At 44.8% G+C, this 20,138-nt stretch overlaps 2 protein-coding genes across 6 annotated transcripts in view; one reads left to right on the top strand and one right to left on the bottom strand.

Annotated features, from left to right (window-relative positions):
* The window catches only part of TAF7L (TATA-box binding protein associated factor 7 like), a 224,037-nt gene extending 211,225 nt beyond the window's left edge, over positions 1–12,812 (bottom strand). Inside the window, exon 1 of one of the 3 annotated variants that reach the window (XM_056540862.1) lies at positions 12,790–12,812. The gene's annotated coding sequence lies outside the window, so the exon portion shown is untranslated. Of the gene's footprint in view, positions 1–12,156; positions 12,265–12,789 lie in introns of those variants that run through there. The other 2 variants (XM_056540861.1, XM_056540863.1) reach the window with 2 other exon arrangements.
* TIMM8A (translocase of inner mitochondrial membrane 8A) overlaps positions 12,273–20,138 on the top strand; it is a 55,654-nt gene continuing 47,788 nt past the window's right edge. For 2 of the 3 annotated variants that reach the window (XM_056540866.1, XM_056540865.1), the window contains exon 1: positions 12,273–12,523. In XM_056540866.1, the coding sequence (XP_056396841.1) occupies positions 12,422–12,523 (102 nt within the window). In that variant the 5' untranslated portion in view covers positions 12,273–12,421. The remainder of the gene's footprint in view (positions 12,524–20,138) is intronic. The other variant, XM_056540867.1, reaches the window with a different exon arrangement.

Below are 20,138 nucleotides of genomic sequence, written 5' to 3'. Positions count from 1 at the left end.
ACCTAACTCAGTGTTTCGCAACCAGTGTGCATCCAAGCTGTTGCAAAAATACAACTCCCAGCATGCACTGAGAGACTGTACATGCTGGGAGTTGTAGTTTTGCAACAGCTGAAGGCACACTGGCTGCGAAACACTTAGTTAAGTTACAAATGCTCAGTGTTTCGCAACCACTGGGCCTCCAGCTGTTGCATAACTACAACTCCCAGCATGTATAGTCTGTCAGTGCATGCTGGGAGTTGTACTTTTGCAACAGCTGGAGGTTTGCCCCACCCCACATGGGTGGGTTTACAGCAAGTTTTCTGCTGCAAGTTTGAGATGCGGCAAATTTTCCGCCGCAAGTTTGAGATGCGGCATATTTTCCGCCGCAGCTCAAACTCACTGTAAACCCAACCGTGTGAATGTACCCCAAAAACACTGCACTACACTACACTTACACAAAATAAAAAGTAAAACCCTACATATACACATACCCCTACACAGTACCCCCTCCCAATAAAAACATTTTTTTTAAATAAGTCTTGTACAGCACTGTTTCCAAAAAAGAGCCTCCAGCTGTTGAAAAACAACAACTCCCAGTATTGCCGGACAGCCACTGACTGTCCAGGCATGCTGAAAGATTTGCAACAGCTGGAGACACCCTGTTTGGGAAACACTGCCGTGGGGTATTTTTGTGGCAGGTTCTAATCCCCAATTTAGGCCTCAAACGCACATGACGTTCTCTCACTTCTGAGCCCTATCGTATTTCAAGGAAACAGTTAAGGGCCACATATGGGGTATCTCCGTACTTGCGTTACAAAGTTTGGGGGGCTCTTTCTCCTTTTACCCTTTATGAAAAGGTAAAGTTGGGGTCTACACCAGCATGTTAGTGAAAAAAAATAATTTTTTACACTAACATGCTGGTGTTGCCCCATACTTTTAATTTTCACAAGCGGTAAAAGGAAAAAAAAAAAAAAAGACCCCCAAAATTTGTAACGCAATTTCTCCTGAGTACAGAAATATCCATATGTGGGCGTAAAATGCTCTGCGGGCGCACAACATGGCTCACTATGTACATTTGAGGTGATTTGCACAGGGGTGGCTGATTTTACAGCGGTTCTGACAAACGCAAAAAAATACCCATATGACACCCCATTTTGGAAACTACCCCCCTCACGGAACGTAACAAGGGGTATAGTATAGTGCTTGACAAATTTTCGTTAAAGTTGCATGTGAAAAAAAAATAAAAAATGCTGGTGTTGCCCTACATTTTTCATTTTCACAAGGGAGAATAGGAAAAAAGCCCCCCAAAATTTGTAGCCCCATTTCTTCTGAGTAAGAACATACCCCATATGTGGATGTAAAGTGCTCTGCGTGCGCACTACAATGCTCAGAAGAGAAGGAATGGCATTGGGATTTTGGAGAGAGTGTGTCCGAAATTGAAGGCCATGTGTGTTTACAAAGCCCCCCATTGTGCCCCCCCCCCACCTGTGACCCTGTTTTGTAAACTACATCCCTCATGTTATGTAATTAGGGGAACAGTGAGCATTTACACCCCACAGGTGTCTGACAGATTTTTGGAACAGTGGTCCGTGAAAGTGAAAAATTTTATTTTTCATTTGCACAGCCCACTGTTCCAAAGATCTGTCAAACACCAGTGGGGTATAAATGTTCACTGTACCCCTTATTAAATTCTGTGAGGGGTTTAGTTTCCAAAATGGGGTCACATGTGGGAGGGTTCCACTGTTCTGGCACCATGGGGGGGCTTTGTAAATGCACATGGCCCCGGACTTCTATTCCAACCAAATTCTCTCAATTATTGCTCAATGGCGTTCCTTCTCTTCTGAGCATTGTAGTTCGCCCGTAGAGCACTTTACATCCACATATGGGGTATTTCCATACTCAGAAGAAATGGGGTTACACATTTAGGGAGGCTTTTTCTCCAATTACCACTTGTGAAAATGGAAAATTTGGGGTAACATCAGCATTTTTGTGAAAAAAATAGAATTTTTCATTTTCCTGTCCAACTTTAGCGGAAATTTGTCAAACACCTGTGGGGTGTTAAGGCTCATTATACCCCTTGTTACGTTCCTTGTAGGGATGTAAGAAAAAAATCGATTCCCACGATTATCGCGATTTTTCACTTGCCGATACTGAATCGATTCAAAATATTTTTGAATCGATTCTTTTAGTGATGTGGAATTTGTATCTCCTGATCCCCGGAACAGCATGTCCCGGGCATCAGGAGATACAAGTTCCACATTTTGTCAGCCGGATCTGACGCGGCGGCGCTCTGGGCTCCGACTCGTGCCCGCTCCATACTCTGCGGCCCCCGGCTGATTTCAGTAGCCGGGTGCCGCTGATGCATCACCGCCGCTAATATCCAGCATGCAGTGCTCTGCATTGTGTATGGAGTGGGCTCCTGACTCGTGCCCGCTCCATACTCTGCAGCCCCCGGCTGTTCTCAGTAGCCGGGGGCCGCCGCTAATAGCCAGCATGCGGTGATCGTCGCGGCTGGCTATTAACCCTTTAGATCGCCGCGGGACATGTGTATGCTCCCTGGTGGGCTAGATCGCCCCCCCCCCCCCCCCCGCAGCGCGATCGCAGGCGGGCGATCCACTGTGGAGGTAGCCGGAGGGCTTACCTCTGCTGCCCTGCTCTCCGTGGCTCTGTCATTGATAGAGCCTGGCTGGACCAGGCTCTATCAATGGATCGCAGATAAATGGAGCTCAATAGAACTCTATTCATCTGTCTGAGGAATCTAATGATTCCTAAAAGACTAATAAAGTGTATAAAAAAATAAAATAAAGTTTTAATAAAAGTGTAAAAGACATTGTTTTTTAGACAGAATCGGGATATATCGCGATGTATCGTCACCTAGACGGTATAACGATATATCGGGATATATCGAATCGCCACACTGGTATCGCGATTCAAATCGCGATTCTTGGCGATTCACACCCCTAGTTCCTTGAAGGGTGTAGTTTCCAAATTTTTTTTGCTCTTCTGGCACCATAGGGACTTCCTAAATGCGACATGCCCCCCAAAAACCATTTCAGCAAAATTTGCTTTCCAAAAGCCAAATGTGACTTCTTTTCTTCTGAGCATTGTAGTGCACCAGCAGTGCATTTGACGTCCACACATGGGGTATTTCCATACTCAAGAGATGGGGTTACAAATTTTGGGTGACATTTTCTCCTGTTATCCCGTGCAAAAATGTAAAATTTGGGGGAAAATCAGCATTTTAGTGAAATTTTTTATTTTATTTTACACATCGGACTTTAACGAAAAGTCGTCAAACACCTGTGGGGGTGTTAAGGCTCACTGGACCCTTTGTAATGTTCCTTGAGGGGTGTAGTTTCCAAAATAGTATGCCATGTTTTTTTTTTTTTTGCTGTTCTGGCACCATAGGGGCTTACTAAATGTCACATGCCCCCCAAAAACCACTTCAGAAAGACTTCCTCTCCAAAATCTCATTGTCGCTCCTTCCCTTCTGAGCCTTGTAGTGCACCCACAGAGCACTTGACATCCACATATAAGGCATTTCCTAACTTGAGAGAAATTGGGTTACAAATTTTGGCTTGCTTTTTCTCCTTTTACCCCTTGTAAAATTTCAAAAACTGGGTCTACAAGAACATGAGAGTGTGAAAAATGAATTTTCTCCTTCACCTTGCTGCTATTCCTATGAAACACCTAAAGGGTTAACACACTTTCTGAATTTCATTTTGAAAACTTTGGGGGGGGGGTCAGTTTTTATAATGGGGTCATTTATGGGGTATTTCTAATATGAAGACCCCTCAAATCCACTTCAAAACAGAACTGGTCCCTGAAAAATTCAGATTTTGAAAATTTTGTGGAAAATTGCTGCTGAACTTGAAGCCCTCTGATGTCTTCCAAAAGTAAAAACATGTCAACTTTATGATGCAAACATAAAGTAGACATATTGTATATGTGAATCCATATATAATTTATTTGGAATACCCATTTTCCTTACAAGCAGAGAGTTTCAAAAGAAAATGCTAAATGTTCCACATTTTCATGAAATTTTGGGATTTTTCCCCAAGAAAGGATGCAAGTAACGACAAAATTTACCACTGTGTTAAAGTAGATTATGTCACGAAATCAGAATAATCGGTAAAAGCATTACAGAGTTATTAATGCATAAAGTGATAGTGGTCAGAATTGTAAAAAGGGCTGCGTCCTAAGAGTGCGTCCACACGGAGTAAATGAAGAGTAAGTCACGCCGAAAAACTTACGGGCGGAAAAAGAATTTTTCACGCGAAATTTGCACGGAATTGCGCGTGGACATAGGGGAAAAAGAAGTGAAGGGTTTTTCAGCCATTTCTGCGCAAATTGTGCACGAATTCCGCGCAAATTGCTCGTGAATTGCGCGCGAAAACGATGTCGGACAGAATTTTTTTTCTACCATTGACTACAATTGATTCCTGCTAGCGGATTCCGCTTGAAGAATGAACATGTTCTTTCTTCAAGCGAAACGGAATTCAGCTTCGGAATTCTGCTAGCAGAATTTCCGCCGTGTGAACAGGCCAGCAGAAATTACATTAAAATCAATGGGCAGAGAAGATGTGCATTAATTTGGAGCGGAGAATTCAAGAGGAATTACTCGAGTAAATTCCTTTTGAATTACTCCGTGTGAACGCACCCTTAAGGTGAAAAAGGGCTCAGTCCTTAAGGGGTTATACAGGAGGATCGCAAGGGACCCGGGGCGATCTTTCAATTAGTACAGGTACTACTATTCCCATCATGTGTTCCATGTTGGGAGTAGTAGTACTACCAAAAAAATGTTTAAAAAAAAAAAAGTGAAACACGCACACACTACATTTTTATTATTGTCGGGTACAATTTTAGTGCCCTGCCTGCCCACATAAATTGATCCCTGTATAAAAATGAACATATTGTTATAAAAAAAGATAAATCTCGTTAAATACAATTTTTTCCATCACTATTGTATCTTGTTTAATGGTACCCTACGAAATTTTAATAAAAAAGGTAACTCCATCACTTTTTTGGATCACTTAAGTCCAAAAAAGAATAAATAATGCCAAAGTTAAAACCCACATGGCGTTTTTTCACTCCCATAGACTTTTATGGGAGAAAAACGCCAAGATTTTCCCGAAAAAACGCCAAAGTCTCGCCAAAGAGGTAATTTTTTTTACAACTGCCAAGGAGCCCAAAAATGCCTAAAAAGTTTTTAAAAAAAGCTAAACAGAAAACCGCCAAGGGGATTTGGCATTTTGCGGCTAACATCTGGCCGCAGCATTTTTTCACAAGAAAAACACCATGCGGCAGAAGGGGTGTTTTTATTGGCGTTGTAAAAAATAAATAAAAATGGGAAACCTAGCCTGAGACAGCTGAAGATACATGAGCGATGTACTCCTGTATCTCTGGCTTTCCTGTAGAGATGCATGGAGGTGGCATATAGGCTCCCTGCACTGTGGGCGAGAAGAGCCAAGGCGCTGTATAGGAGATCATGGAGGGTGGCAGAGATAAGGCCTCCCCGCAACCATGCCCCTTTAAGACATGAGCCCCTATACTTTGGATAGGGGATAAAAAGTAAAATGTAGGACTACCCCTTTAAATTTTTAAGGAAGCCGGGCGCATGCATACGCCCTGCATCCCGAGTTCTTAAGGACGTGGGGCGTATGCATACGCCTGTGGGAATTCCAGTCCCCAACGCTAGCCGGTTGGGGACCGGACCGGAATGCCTGCTGAAATCATTCAGCAGGCATCCTGGCACATCGCCGAGGAGGTCCTGAGACCCCCCCCCCCCCATGTCGGCGATCGCAGAAAATCGCATGTTAATTCAGTCTCTCAGTCTCTGGTGACCCGATCACCCGGAAAATAGGGATGATCAGAGCTGTCAGGGACAGCCCTGATCATCCTGAGGGTTGCAGTGCTGCGATCTCCTCCTATCCCCTGCCATTGGTCAGAACTGATTCTGACCAATGGCAGGGCAGGACAGTGGGTTGTCGAGGGGAACATGGGGAGAAGATGCCTGGGGACACCCGATCGTCTCTGGAGACTGCTGGATCCTGGCTCAGGTAGGGAAACTACGGTGGGGTGGGTATGAAAGTGAAAGTAAAGTGATCTTTACTGTGGCAACCACTAGGAAGGCCAAACTGCAACTCCCAGCATGCCCAGACAGCCAAAGGCTGTCTGGGCATGCTGGGAGTTGTAGTTTTGCAACATCTGGAGGGTGACAGTTTGGAGACCATTGTTACAGTGGTGCCCAAACAGTAGCCCTCCAGATGTTGCCAAACTACAACTCTCAGCATGCTGGGAGTTGTAGTTCTGTAACATCTGTCCCTTCAGATTTTGCAATTTTCATAAAATTTTGGAAAATTGCTGCTCTACTTTGAAGCCCTCTAATTTTTTCAAAAAACAAAAATATGTCCATTTTATGATGCCAACATAAAGTGGATATATTGTATTTGTGAATAAAAATAAAATGTATTTGGAATATCCATTTTCCTTACAAGTAGAGAGCTTCAAAGTTAGAAAAATGCAAAATTGTCAATTTGTATGAAATTTGGGGATTTTTCACCAAAAAAGGATGCAAGTAACGCTGAAAATTTACCACCAAAATAAAGTAGAATATGTCACGAAAAAACGATCTCAGAATCAGAATATTCAGTAAATGCGTTTTTGAGTTATTCATTCGTAAAGAGACAGTGGTCAGAATTGCGAAAAAGGGCTCAGTCCTTAAGGTGAAAAAGGGCTGCGTCCTTAAGGGGTTAAAGGAGAACTCCAGACCATAAAAATTGTCCCCCATAGTGCCGGCAGTAAAAAAAATAAAGATGTACATACCTTCCTCCGCTCCCCCAGGGCCTCCCCCATAGTGCAGCAGTGTGAAAACGCTTCAGGACACCACAAAATTCTTCACTACACCGGCACCTGCGGCCAGGGCCGAAAACGTCACACTGCCGCTCAGCCTATCGCCGGCCGAGTCGGACTGCGCTGCAGCTGGAGATTGGCTGATTAATCCGACCACCAGGAAGTGGATTGCGGCGGAGACCGGAGCCGGTTACCGGAGGCCCCGGGGGAGCGGAGGAAGGTATGTACATCTTTATTTTTTTTTTAACTGCCGGCACTATGGGGGACAATTTTTATGGTCTGGAGTTCTCCTTTAACCCCTTAACGATGCAGGACGTATATTTACGTCCTCCGCCGGGTCACGCGGTGTCCCCGCGTAATATCGAGTCGGACCCGGCGGCTATCAACGGCCGGGACCCGCGGCTAATCGCCGATCGCAGTGATGCCCTGTATTAACCCTTCAGACGCGACGATCAAAGCTGACCGCCACGTCTGAAGTGAAAGTATTCCGGCTGCTGAGTCGGGCTGTTCGGGACCGCCGCGGTGAAATCGCGGCGTCCCGAACAGCTTACAGGACACCGGGAGGGCCCTTACCTGCCTCCTCGGTGTCCGATCGACGAATGAGCGCCGATAACACTGATCACAGGCGTGTTAATACATGCCAGTGATCAGCATGAGAGATCAGTGTGTGCAGTGTTATAGGTCCCTATGGGACCTATAACACTGCAAAAAAAAAAAAAAATGTTATTGAAGGTCATTTAACCCCTTCCCTAATAAAAGTTTGTATCACCCCCCTTTTTCCCATAAAAAAAAAATAAAACAGTGTAAATCAAAAAATAAACAAACATGTGGTATCACTGCATGCGTAAATGTCCGAACTATAAAAATATATAATTAATTAACCCCTCGCCGACCTATGACATACCTGTACATCATGGGTGGCAAGGTGTTCCCGACCCATGACATACAGGTACGTCATGAACATTACTGCCGCTACTCGCGGCGCCCCGCAGCGCCCGGAAAGATGGTGGCTATCACTGATAGCCAGCCATCTTACCGTGCGACCATGGGGGGTTTCATCCCCCACCCCCCCCCAGCGATCGCTGCTATCAGCTGGTCAAATCTGACTAGCTGATAGCAGCGTTTCGCTATGAAAATACTTAGCAGCGCGGTGTGTGAGTTCCGATCACGGGGATCGGGACACACACCGCTCTGCTAAGTGTCCCTGACCCGTCCCCCGGCATCACTTACCAGTCCGAGCGGTGTCCCGAGCGGTCCCGGCGTCCTCCATGCGGTCCTGGCTGCGCTGCGTCCCGGAGGTGAGTTTCCGGCAGCAGTGCGGCATCTTCATTGGCAGCAGTGAGATCGCCGTAAAGCGATCTCACTGCTGCCTCTGAGAGTTTCAAAACTGCAACTCCCAGCATGCCCAGACAGCCTTTGGCTTTCTGGGCATGCTGGGAGTTGTAGTTTTGCAACATCTGGAGGTCCACAGTTTGGAGACCACTGTATAATGGTCTCCAATCTGTGCTCTTCCAGATGTTGCAAAACTACAAATCTCAGCATGCTCAGTCTGTCCAGGCATGCTGGGAGTTGTAGTTCTCTAACATCTGGAAGAGCACAGATTGGAGACCATTATACAGTGGTCTCCAAACTGTGGACCTCCAGATGTTGCAAAACTACAACTCCCAGCATGCCCAGACTGCCCAAGCATGCTGGAAGTTGTAGTTCGGCAACATCTGATCCTTCAGATATTGCCGAACTACAACTTCCAGCATGCCTGGGCAGTCTGGGCATGCTGGGAGTTGTAGTTTTGCAACAACTGGAGGCACACTAGTTGGGAAACATTGTCCGTTTCCTACCTCAGTGCCTCCAGCTGTTGCAATTGTTGCAAAACTATAACTCCCAGCATGCACTGGCAGACCATGCATGCTGGGAGTTGTAGTTTTGCAACAGCTGGAGGCACACTGGTTTGGAAACACTAAGTTTGGTTGCAAAACACTTGAAAGTTTATTACTTAACTTAGTGTTTCCAAACCAGCGTTCCTCCAGCTGTTGCAAAACTACAACTCCCAGCATGCACGGACCGCTAAAGGGCATGCTCGGAGTTTGCAACAGCTGGATGTTTGCCCCCCCCCCCCCCCCAATGTGAATGTACAGGGTACACTCACATGGGCGGAGGTTTACAGTGAGTGCTGCAAGTTTGAGATGGCGCAAATTTTGCGCTGCAGCTCAAACTTCCAGCGTCAAACTTGCTGTGAACCTCTGCCCATGTGACTGTACCCTAAAAACACTACACTACACGAACATTAACCTAAAATAAAAAGTAAAAAACACTACATATACACATACCCCTACACAGCCCCCCTCCCCCCAAAAAATGAAAAACGTCTGGTACGCTACTGTTTCCAAAACGGAGCCTCCAGCTGTTGCAAAATAATAACTCCCAGTATTGCCGGACAGCCATTGACTGTCCAGGCATGCTGGGAGTTTTGCAACAGCTGGAGGCACCCTGTTTGGGAATCATTGGCATAGAATACCCCTATGCAAATCCCTAATTCAGGCCTCAAATGCGCATGGCGCTCTCTCACTTTGGAGCCCTGTCGTATTTCAGGGCAACAGTTTTGGGACACATATGGGGTGTCGCCATACTCGGGAGAAATTGCCTTACAAATTTTGGGGGGCTTTTTCTTCTTTAACCCCTTATGAAAAGGTGAAGTTGGGGTCTACACCAGCATGTTAGTGTAAAAAAATAAATTTTTTACACTGACATGCTGGTGTTGCCCTATACTTTCCATTTTCACAAGAGGTAAAAGGGAAAAAAGACCCCCAAAATTTGTAACGCAATTTCTCCCGAGTACGGAGATACCCCATATGTGGGCGCAAAGTGCTCTGGGGACGCACAACAAGGCCCAGAAGGGAGAGTGCACCATGTACATTTGAGGTGATTTGCACAGGGGTGGCTGATTGTTACAGCAGTTCTGACAAACGCAAAACAATAAATATCCATATGTGACCCCATTTTGGAAACTACACCCCTCACGGAATTTAATAAGGGGTGCAGTGAGCATTTACACCCCACTGGTGTATGACAGATTTTTGGAACAGTGGTCTGTGAAAATGAAAAATAAAATTTTTGATTTGCACAGTCCACTGTTTCAAATATCTGTCAAACGCCAGTGGGGTGTAAATGCTCACTGCACCCCTTATTAAATTCCATGAGGGGTATAGTTTCCAAAATGGGGTCACATGTGGGGGGGGGTCCACTGTTCTGGCACCATAGGGGCTTCCTAAATGGGACATGCCCCCCAAAAACCCTTTCAGAAAAACTCACTCTCCAAAATCCCATTGTCGCTCCTTCCCTTCTGAGCCCTCTACTGCGCCCGCCGAACACTTTACATACGCATATGAGGTATTTCCTTACTCGAGAGAAATTGGGTTACAAATTTTAGGGTGATTTCTCTCCTTTTACCCCTTGTAAAAATCCAAAAACTGGGTCTACAAGAAAATGAGAGTGTAAAAAATGAAGATTTAGAATTTTCTCCTTCACTTTGCTGCTATTCCTGTGAAACACCTAAAGGGTTAAAACACTTACTGAATGTCATTTTGAATACTTTGGGGGGTGCAGTTTTTATAATGGGGTCATTTATGGGGTATTTCTAATATGAAGACCCTTAAAATCCACTTCCAACCTGAACTGGGCCCTGAAAAATTACGATTTTGAAAATCTTGAGAAAAATTGGAAAATTGCTGCGGAACTTTGAAGCCCTCTGGTGTCTTCCAAAAGTAAAAACTTGTCAATTTTTTTATGAAAACACAAAGTAGATATATTGTATATGTGAATCAATATGTAATTTATTTGGAACATCCATTTTCCTTTCAAGCAGAGACTTTTAAAGTTAGAAAAATGCTAAATTTTCAAAATTTTCATGAAATTTTTAGATTTTTTACCAAGAAAGGATACAAATATCAGTGAAATTTTACCAATAACATAAAGTAGAATATGTCACGAAAAAACAATCTCGGAATCAGAATGATAAGTAAAAGCATTCCAAAGTTATTAATGTTTAAAGTGACAGTGGTCAGATTTTCAAAAAATGCCCAGGTCATGAAGGTGAAAATGGGCTGGGTCATGAAGGGGTTAAACCACATGGTCAATGGCGTACGCGCAAAAAAATTCCAAAATCCAAAAAAGCGTATTTTTGGTCACTTTTTATACCATTAAAAAATGAATAAAAAGTGATCAAAAAGTCGGATCAAAACAAAAAATCGCGCCAATAAAAACTTCAGATCACGGCGCAAAAAATGAGTCCTCATACCGCCCCGTACGTGGAAAAAAAAAAAAAAAAAATATATATATATATATATATATATATATATATATGTTATAGGGGTCAGAAGATGACATTTTTAAACGTATACATTTTTCTGCATGTAGTTATGATTTTTTCCAGAAGTACGACAAAATCAAACCTATATGAGTAGAGTATCATTTTAACCGTATGGACCTACAGAATATTAAGGTGTCATTTTTACGGAAATATGCACTGCGTAGAAACTGAAGCCCCCAAAAGTTACAAAATGGCGTTTTTTTATTCGATTTTGTCGCACAATTATTTTTTTTTCCGTTTCACCATGAATTTTTGGGTAAAATGACTAATGTCATTGCAAAGTAGAATTGGTGACGCAAAAATAAGCCATATTATGATTAGGTGGAAAATTGAAAGGGTTGTGATTTTTAAAAGGTAAGGAGGAAAAAACGAAAGTGCAAAAACTGAAAAACCCTGAGTCCTTAAGGGGTTAAAAAGATTTGATGATGGAGCTCCCCAAACGATGCTCTGATGCACATATGGGGGGATATTTATCAAAACCTGTGGAGAGGAAAAAATTGACAGTGTCCCATAGTAACCAGATCCCTTTTTTCATTTTTAACAAGGCCTCTTAAAAATAAAGGAAGCAATCCTTCCTTGCTATGGGCAACTGGTCAACTATTCCTCTGCACAGATTTTCATAAATGTCCCTCATGAACTTTAGCCTAACAATTGTGTCTATCATATAGCTTATGTCATATAAAAATCTTCAGAGCTTAAATATACATGCAACAATTTTTATTCCTACGGATTACAAGCTGGCTGTCAACCATCAATAAGTATAGAATGCAATGTCTGAAACATTAAAAAGACTGGAGCAGGTAAGCAGCAGTTAGATGCATGAAAATAATCGGCTCATGGGAGAATCCTCACAGTGCTTACTGTTAGACACACGGACCGGTTATCATCTGGTAGATGCAAGAAAAAATGTTACTAAAATACAATAATGAACAAGAATCACAAACGTAAACACACCATACCTTGTAGGCGGAAATCTTACTAAGGAAATTACAAGGGAAACCGGATGTTGCTGTCACGTGGCCGCACGTTCGACGTCCGCGTTTAGAAAGAAAAATGTGAATTCTGTTGTAGTGAAGAAAACTGTGTCTGCCCGTCGAATGTGACCGCACAGCTGACAAATGTGCTGAGTCACTGGACGGTCAGTGATTGGCTCAGACGGGCAGACACAGTTTTCTACACTACACAGGGGATGTTGAAGGTCATTGAGTCAGCGCACTGTGCAAAATGGAGACAGCAGCGGACCCTGCGTTACAGAGCTTTATTGAAGCAGAGACTCAGAAACAGCGGTTCCAAGCACTGGTACATCAGCTGACTGAACTGTGCTGGGTATGTCGTTTATCTTCGTTATTGGGCACCATTGGTATTTCGAGATCCGTCTTTTTTTTGTTTTTTTTTATTTATTAGGATGAGCGTGCACATTGTGGGCGAGGGATGAATCAAGAAAGGTGAAAACTTATCCAACAACACAGAAGGGAACCCCCGCAACTAATATTTTTTTCGGATGAGCACTTAATTAACCCCTTAAAGGACAACTGTAGTGGAACACTTTTATATATGCCAGTGCCTCAAAAATAAACAAAATTAACTCATACATATCCTCCTACGAGCCCCCGTTGGTCCGGCACAGGCCTCACGGTCCGGCACTGCTGACGTCATTCCACTTCCTTGGGACGGGGACCCCGCAGAGCCATCGGCATATCACCGGCTGTAGCGATGTCCAACCCGGCCGGTGATAGGCTGAGCTCATTGTCATGTAAGAAGCCGGTGTGAGGCGGTTTTTTGCGCCCCCGTAGATCCATGTGTCCGCTCCTCCCCCAGCTCTCCGAACATTTCCGAAGCTATAACGGGGAGGGCAGAGCAAGGTGAAAGAGAAAGTTCACGCCCCCTCCCTCATCTCCCCTCCCTGAGCTCGGCTGCTGGACGCAGATCTCTACGGCACACCCCCTCCCTGAGGACATAGATCTCTACGGCAGGTCCCCTCCCTCATCTCCCCGAGCTGAGGACGTAAATCTCCACGGCAGGTCCCCTCCCCCATCTCCCCGAGCTGAGGCCATAAATCTCCACGGCAGGTCCCCTCCCCCATCTCCCCGAGCTGAGGACGTAAATCTCCACGGCAGGTCCCCTCCCTCATCTCCCCTCCCTGAGCTCGGCTGCTGGACGCAGATCTCTACGGCACACCCCCTCCCTGAGGACATAGATCTCCACAGCAGGTCCCCTCCCTCATCTCCCCGAGCTGAGGACGTAAATCTCCACAGCAGGTCCCCTCCCTCATCTCCCCGAGCTGAGCTCGGCTGCTGGACGCAGATCTCTACGGCACACCCCCTCCCTGAGGACATAGATCTCCACGGCAGGTCCCCTCCCTCATCTCCCCGAGCTGAGGACGTAAATCTCCACGGCAGGTCCCCTCCCTATGTCCTCAGGGAGGGGGAGGGCCGTAGAGATCTGCATCCAGCCGAGCTCAGGGAGATGAGGAAGGGGGCGTGAACCTTCTCCTTCCCCTTGCTCTGCCCTCCCCCAGTTCTAGCTTCGGAAATGTTCGTAGAGCTGGGGGAGGAGCGGACGCATGGATCTACGGGGGCGCAAAAAACCACCTCACACCGGCCAGAGCTCCTTACATGACAGTGGGCTCAGCCTATCACCGACCGGGGCGGGGCATCGCTAAGGCCGGTGATACGCCAACGGCTCTGCGGCGTCCCCGTCCCCAAGAAGTGGAATGTCGTCACCACTGCCGGACCTTGAGGCCTATGCCGGACCAACGGGGGCTCGTAGGAAGGTATCTATGAGTTTATTTTGTTTATTTTTGAGGCACGGGCATATATAAAAGTGTTCCACTACTGTTGTCCTTTAACCTGTTGGGGACGAAGGGCGTATGCATACGCCCTTGCGTCCTGGTACTTAAGGACGAAGGGCGTATCCATACGGCCGTAGGAAATGATGGTCCCTGCCGGGCGGGGACCGGACCGGGGTGACTGCTGATATCGATCAGCAGGCACCCCGTGCAAATACCCAGGGGGGTCATTAGAACCCCCCCCCCCCCATTTCGGCAATCGGCGCAAATCGCAAGTGAATTCACACTTGTGATTTGCGCCAATTCCGGGTCATATGGGATCTACGGTGACCCGGAATATAAGGGGGATCGCGGTTATCTAAGACACCCACGATCCCTGAAGGGATAGGAGTGATCTCCTATCCCTGCTATTGGTGGTCTAGACGCGACCACCAATAGCAGATCGGGGGCGGGGGGGCCTTTACTTTCGTTTTCACCGTCCTGACCACCCACAATAGGCGGGCCAGAATGGGGAAAACGAAGAGGACCGTCCGGAGGCAGCGGAGCGACAGTGATTGTCGGGCGGTGTGCGGCAGAAGAGGACGGCTCCCTGGATGCGACGGAAGCTGGTAAGTTGCCTAGCAACATCTAGAGGGCTACAGTCTGAGACCACTATAGTGGTCTCTAGACTGTAGCCCTCCAGATGTTGCAAAACTACAACTCCCAGCATGCCCAGACAGCTGTTTGGGCATGCTGGGATTTGTAGTTTTGCAACAGCTGGAGGTCTACAGTCTAGAGACCACTGCACAGTGATCTCTATACTGCCCTCTAGATCTTGCAAAACTAAAACTCCTAGCATGCCCACACAGCTGTTTGATGTCTGGGCATGCTGGGATTTGTAGTTTTGCAACATCTGGAGGTCCACAGTTTGGAGATCACTGTTCAGTGGTCTCTAAATTGTAGCTCTCCAGATGTTGCAAAACTACAAATTCCAGCATGCCCACACAGCAAACAGCTGTCTCGGCATGCTGGGAGTTGTAGTTGTGTACCTCCAGCTGTTGCATAACTACATCTCCCAGCATGCCCTTCTGTGATCAGTACATGCTGGGAATTGTAGTTTTGCAACAGCTGGAGGCACACTGGTTGGAAAATGCTGAGTTAGGTAACAGAACCTAACTGAAGGTTTTCCAACCAGTGTGTCTCCAGCTGTTGCAAAACTACAACTCCCAGCATGCATGGTCTGTCAGTACATGCTGGGAGTTGTAGTTTTGAAACAGCTGGAAGTTTGCCCCCCCCCCCCCCCCCCCCCCCATGTGAACGTACAGGGTACATTCACACAGGCAGGTTTACAGTAAGTTTCCTGCTTCAAGTATGAGCTGCGGCAAATTTTTCGCCACAGCGCAAATTCCTAGTGGGAAACTCACCGTAACCCGCCAGTGCGAATGTACCCTAAAAACACTACACTAACACATAATAAAGAGTAAAACACTACATGTACACCCCATTACACTGTCCCCTCCAATAAAAAAATAAAAATGAAAAACGTATTGTACGGCAGTGTTTCCAAAACGGAGCCTCCAGCTGTTGCAAAACAACAACTCCCAGCATTTCCAGACAGCCACTGACTGTCCAGGCATGCTGGGAGATTAGCAACAGCTGGAGGCACCCTGTTTGGGAATCACTGGCGTAGAATACCCCTGTGTCCACCCCTATGCAATCCCTAATTTAGTCCTCAAATGTGCATGGCGCTCTCTCACTTCGGAGCCCTGTCGTATTTCAAGGAAACAGTTTAGTGCCACATATGGGGTATTTCTGTATTCGGGAGAAATTTCACTACAAATTTTGGGGGGCTTTTTCTCCTTTTACCCCTTATGAAAAGGAAAAGTTGGGGTCTACACCAGCCTGTTAGTGTAAAAAAAATGTTTTTACACTAACATGCTGGTGTTGCCCTTTACTTTTTATTTTCAGAAGAGGTGAAAGGGAAAAAAGACCCCCAAAATTTGTAACGCAATTTCTCCGGAACATGGAAATACCCCATATGTGGGAGTAAAATGCTCTGCGGGCTCACAAAAAGGCTCAGGAGTGAGAGCGCACCATGTACATTTGAGGCTTAATTGGTTATTTGCACAGGGGTGGCTGATTTTACAGCGGTTCTGACATAGACGCAAAAAAATACATACCCACATGTGACCCCATTTTGGAAACTACACCCCTCGCGGAATGTAACAAGAGGTACAGTGAGCATTTACGCCCCACAGGTGTCTGATTTTTGGAACAGTGGTCAGTGAAAATGAAAAAATGTAATTTTTTTGTTTGCACAACCCACTGTTCCAAAGATCTGTCAAACGCCAGTAGGGTGTAAATGCTCACTGTACCCCTTATTACATTCCATGAGGTATGTAGTTTCCAAAATGGGGTCACATGTGGGGGGGTCCACTGTTCTGGCACCACGGGGGGCTTTGTAAATGCACATGGCCCCCGACTTCCATTCCAAACAAATTATCTCTCTAATAGCTCAATGGCACTCCTTCTCTTCTGAGCATTGTAGTGCGCTCGCAGTGCGCTTGACGTCCAAACATGGGGTATTTCCATAATCAGAAGAAATTGGGTTACAAATTTTGGGGGGCATTTTCTCCTATTACCCCTTGTAAAATTTGGGGAAAAACCAGCATTTTAGTGAAAAACCTTTTTTTTTTTTTTTCATTTACACATCCAACTTTAACAAAAAGTTGTCAAACACCTGTGGGGTGTTAAGCCTCACCGTACCCCTTGTTACGTTCCTTGAGGGGTGTAGTTTACATAAAATAGTGTGCCATGTGGGGGGGGGGTTGCTGTCCTGGCACCATAGGGCTTCCTAAATGTGACATGCCCCCCAAAAACCATTTCAGAAAAACTCACTCACCAAAATCCCATTGTTGCTCCTTCCCTTTTGAGCCCTCTACTGCGCCCACCGAACACTTACACATATGAGGTATTTTCTTACTCGAGAGAAATTGGGTTACAAATTTTGAGAGGATTTTTCTCCTTTCACCCCTTGTAAAAATTCAAAAACTGGGTCTACAAGAACATGCGAATGTAAAAAATGAAGATTTAGAATTTTCTCCTTCACAAATTTTGACGATACTTGCATCATTTCTTGGTGAAAAATTCCAAAATTTGATGAAATTATTGAAAATTTTGCATTTTTTTTTTACTTTGAAGCTCTCTGCTAATAAAGAAAATGAATATTCCAAATACATTTTATATTGATTCACATATACAATATGTCTACTTTATGTTTGCATCATAAAGTTGACATGTTTTTACTTTTGGAAGACATCAAAGGGCTTCAAAGTATAGCAACAATTTTCCAATTTTTCACAAAATTTTCAAAATCTAAATTTTTCAGGGACCAGTTCAGTTTTGAAGTGGATTTGAAGGGCTTTCATATCAGAAATACCCCATAAATGACCCCATTATAAAAACTGCACCCCTCAAAGTATTCAAAATGACATTCAAAAGGTTTGTTAACCCCTTAGGTGTTTCACAGGAATAGCAGCAAACTGAATGAGAAAATTCAAAATCTTCATTTTTTACACTGGCATGTTCTTGTAGACCCAGTTATTGAATTTTTTACAAGGGGTAAAAGGAGAGAAATCTTCGTAAAATGTGTAACCCAATTTCTCTCGAGTAAGAAAATACCTCATGTGTATGTCAAGTGTTCGGCGGGCTTAGAAGGGAAGGAGCGACAGTGGAATTTTGTAGAGTGAGTTTTTCTGAAATGTTTTTTGGGGGGGCATGTCACATTTAGGAAGCCCCTATGGTGCCAGAACAGCAAAAAAAAAACACACACATGGCATACTATTTTGGAAACTACACCCTCAAGGCACGTAACAAGGGGTCCAGTGAGCCTTAACATCCCACAGGTGTTTGATGACTTTTCATTAAAGTTGGATGTGTAATTTTTTTTTTTCACTAAAATGCTAGTTTTCCCTCCAAATGTAATTTTTTTTACAAGGGAAAATAGGACAAAATGCCACCCAAAATTTGTAACCCCATTCTCTTCTGAGTATGGAAATACCCCATGTTAGAGCGTAAAATGCTCTGTGGGCGAACTACAATGATCAGAAGAGAAGGAGTCACATTTGGCTTTTGAAAAGCAAATTTAGCTGAAATGGTTTTTGGGGGGCATGTCATTAGCACCCCACAGGTGTTTGATGACTTTTTGTTAAAGTTGGATGTGTAAATGATTTTTTATTATTTTTTCACTAAAATGCTAGTTTTCCCTCAAATGTAACATTTTTACAAGGGATAAAATGTCCCCCAAAATGTGTAACCCCATTTCTTCTGACTATGGAAATACCCCATGTGTGGACGTCAAGTGCTCTTCTGACGAACTACAATGCTCAGAAGAAAAGGAGCGCCATTGAGCTCTTTGAAAGAGAATTTGTTTGCAATGGAAATCGGGGGCCATGTGCCAGAACAGTGGACCCCCCCACATGTAACCCCATTTTGGAAACTACACCCCTCACCGAATTTAATCGCCGAAGGGCATGCTGGGAGATGTAGTTATACAACAGCTGGAGGTTTGCTGTTTGGGCATGCTGGGATTTGCAGTTTTGCAACATCTGGAGGGCTACAGTTTAGAGACCACTGCACAGTGATCTCCAAACTGTGACCCTCCAGCTGTTGCAAAACTACAAATCCCAGCATGCCCACACAACAAATAGCTGTCTGGGTATGCTGAGATTTGTAGTTTTGCAACATCTGGAGGGCTACAGTTTAAAGACCACTGTATAGTGGTCTCAGACTGTAGCCCTCCTGATGTTGCTAGGCAACTCACCGACTTCCGTAGGATCCAGGGAGCCAGCCGCACGACATCGCCACCCGCCGATCACCTTAAGTACCAGGAAGCCTCCATACGCCCTTGGTCCTTAACCCCTTAAGGACGCAGGGTTTTTCCGTTTTTGCATTTTCATTTTTTCCTCATCACCTTCTAAAAATCATAACGCTTTAAATTTTGCACATAAAATTCCATATGATGGCTTATTTTTTGCGCCACCAATTCTACTTTGCAGTGACATTAGTAATTTTACCCAAAAATCCAGGGCGAAAAGGAAAAAAAAATTCATTGTGCGACAAAATTGAAGAAATGTTTTTATTTTGTATCTTTTTGGGGCTTCCGTTTCTACGCAGTGCATTTTTCGGTAAAAATAACACCTTATCTTTATTCTATAGGTCCATACGGTTAAAATGATACCCTACTTATATAGGTTGGATATTGTCGTACTTCGGAAAAAATCATAACTACATGCAGGAAAATTTATATGTTAAAAATTCGCATCTTCTAACCCCTATAACTTTTTTTTATTTTTCCGCGTACGGGCCGGTATGAGGACTCATTTTTTGCACCGTGTTCTGAAGTTTTTATCGGTACCAAATTGTATTGATCGGACTTTTTGATAGCTTTTTATTCATTTTTTAATGATATAAAAAGTGACCAAAAATACACTTTTGGACTTTGGAATTTTTTTGCGTGCACGCCATTGACGGTGCGATTTAATTAATGATATATTTTTATAGTTCGGACATTTTCGCACGCGGCGATACCACATATGTTTATTTTTATTTACACAGTTTTTTATTTTTATGGGAAAAGGGGGGTGATTCAAACTTTTATTAGGGAAGGGGTTAAATGACCTTTGTTAACTTTTTTTTTTTCACTTTTTTTGCAGTGCTATAGCTCCCATAGGAAGCTATAGCACTGCACACACTGATCTCCTATGCTGATCCCTGCAAAGCCATAGCTTTGCACGGATCAGTCAGATAGGGACTTGATTGCTCAAGCGTGTAGCTCAGGCTTGGAGCAATCTATCGACGATCGGACGCCACGGAGACAGGTAAGGAGACCTACGCCTGCGTCCCAGCTGAAAGGAACATCGCGATTTTATCGCGATGTCCTGATCAGCCCGACTGAGCTGCCGGGAAGCATTTACTTTCGTTTTCAGACACGGCGGTCAACTTTGATCGCCGCGTCTGAAGGGTTAACAGCGCGCGGCACAACGATCGATGCCGCTCGCTGTTAGTAATAGGGATTAGCAGCCGGGACCGACCCAGTTTGATGCGGGGTCACGCCGTGACCCCGTTTTAAACACCGGGCGTGGGGCGTACAGGTACGTCCTTAACCCCTTAACC

This window comes from Hyla sarda, chromosome 9 (assembly GCF_029499605.1).
Source record: "Hyla sarda isolate aHylSar1 chromosome 9, aHylSar1.hap1, whole genome shotgun sequence".
NCBI classification, from domain to species: domain Eukaryota; kingdom Metazoa; phylum Chordata; class Amphibia; order Anura; family Hylidae; genus Hyla; species Hyla sarda.
This window is presented reverse-complemented; position numbering and strand designations above follow the sequence as displayed.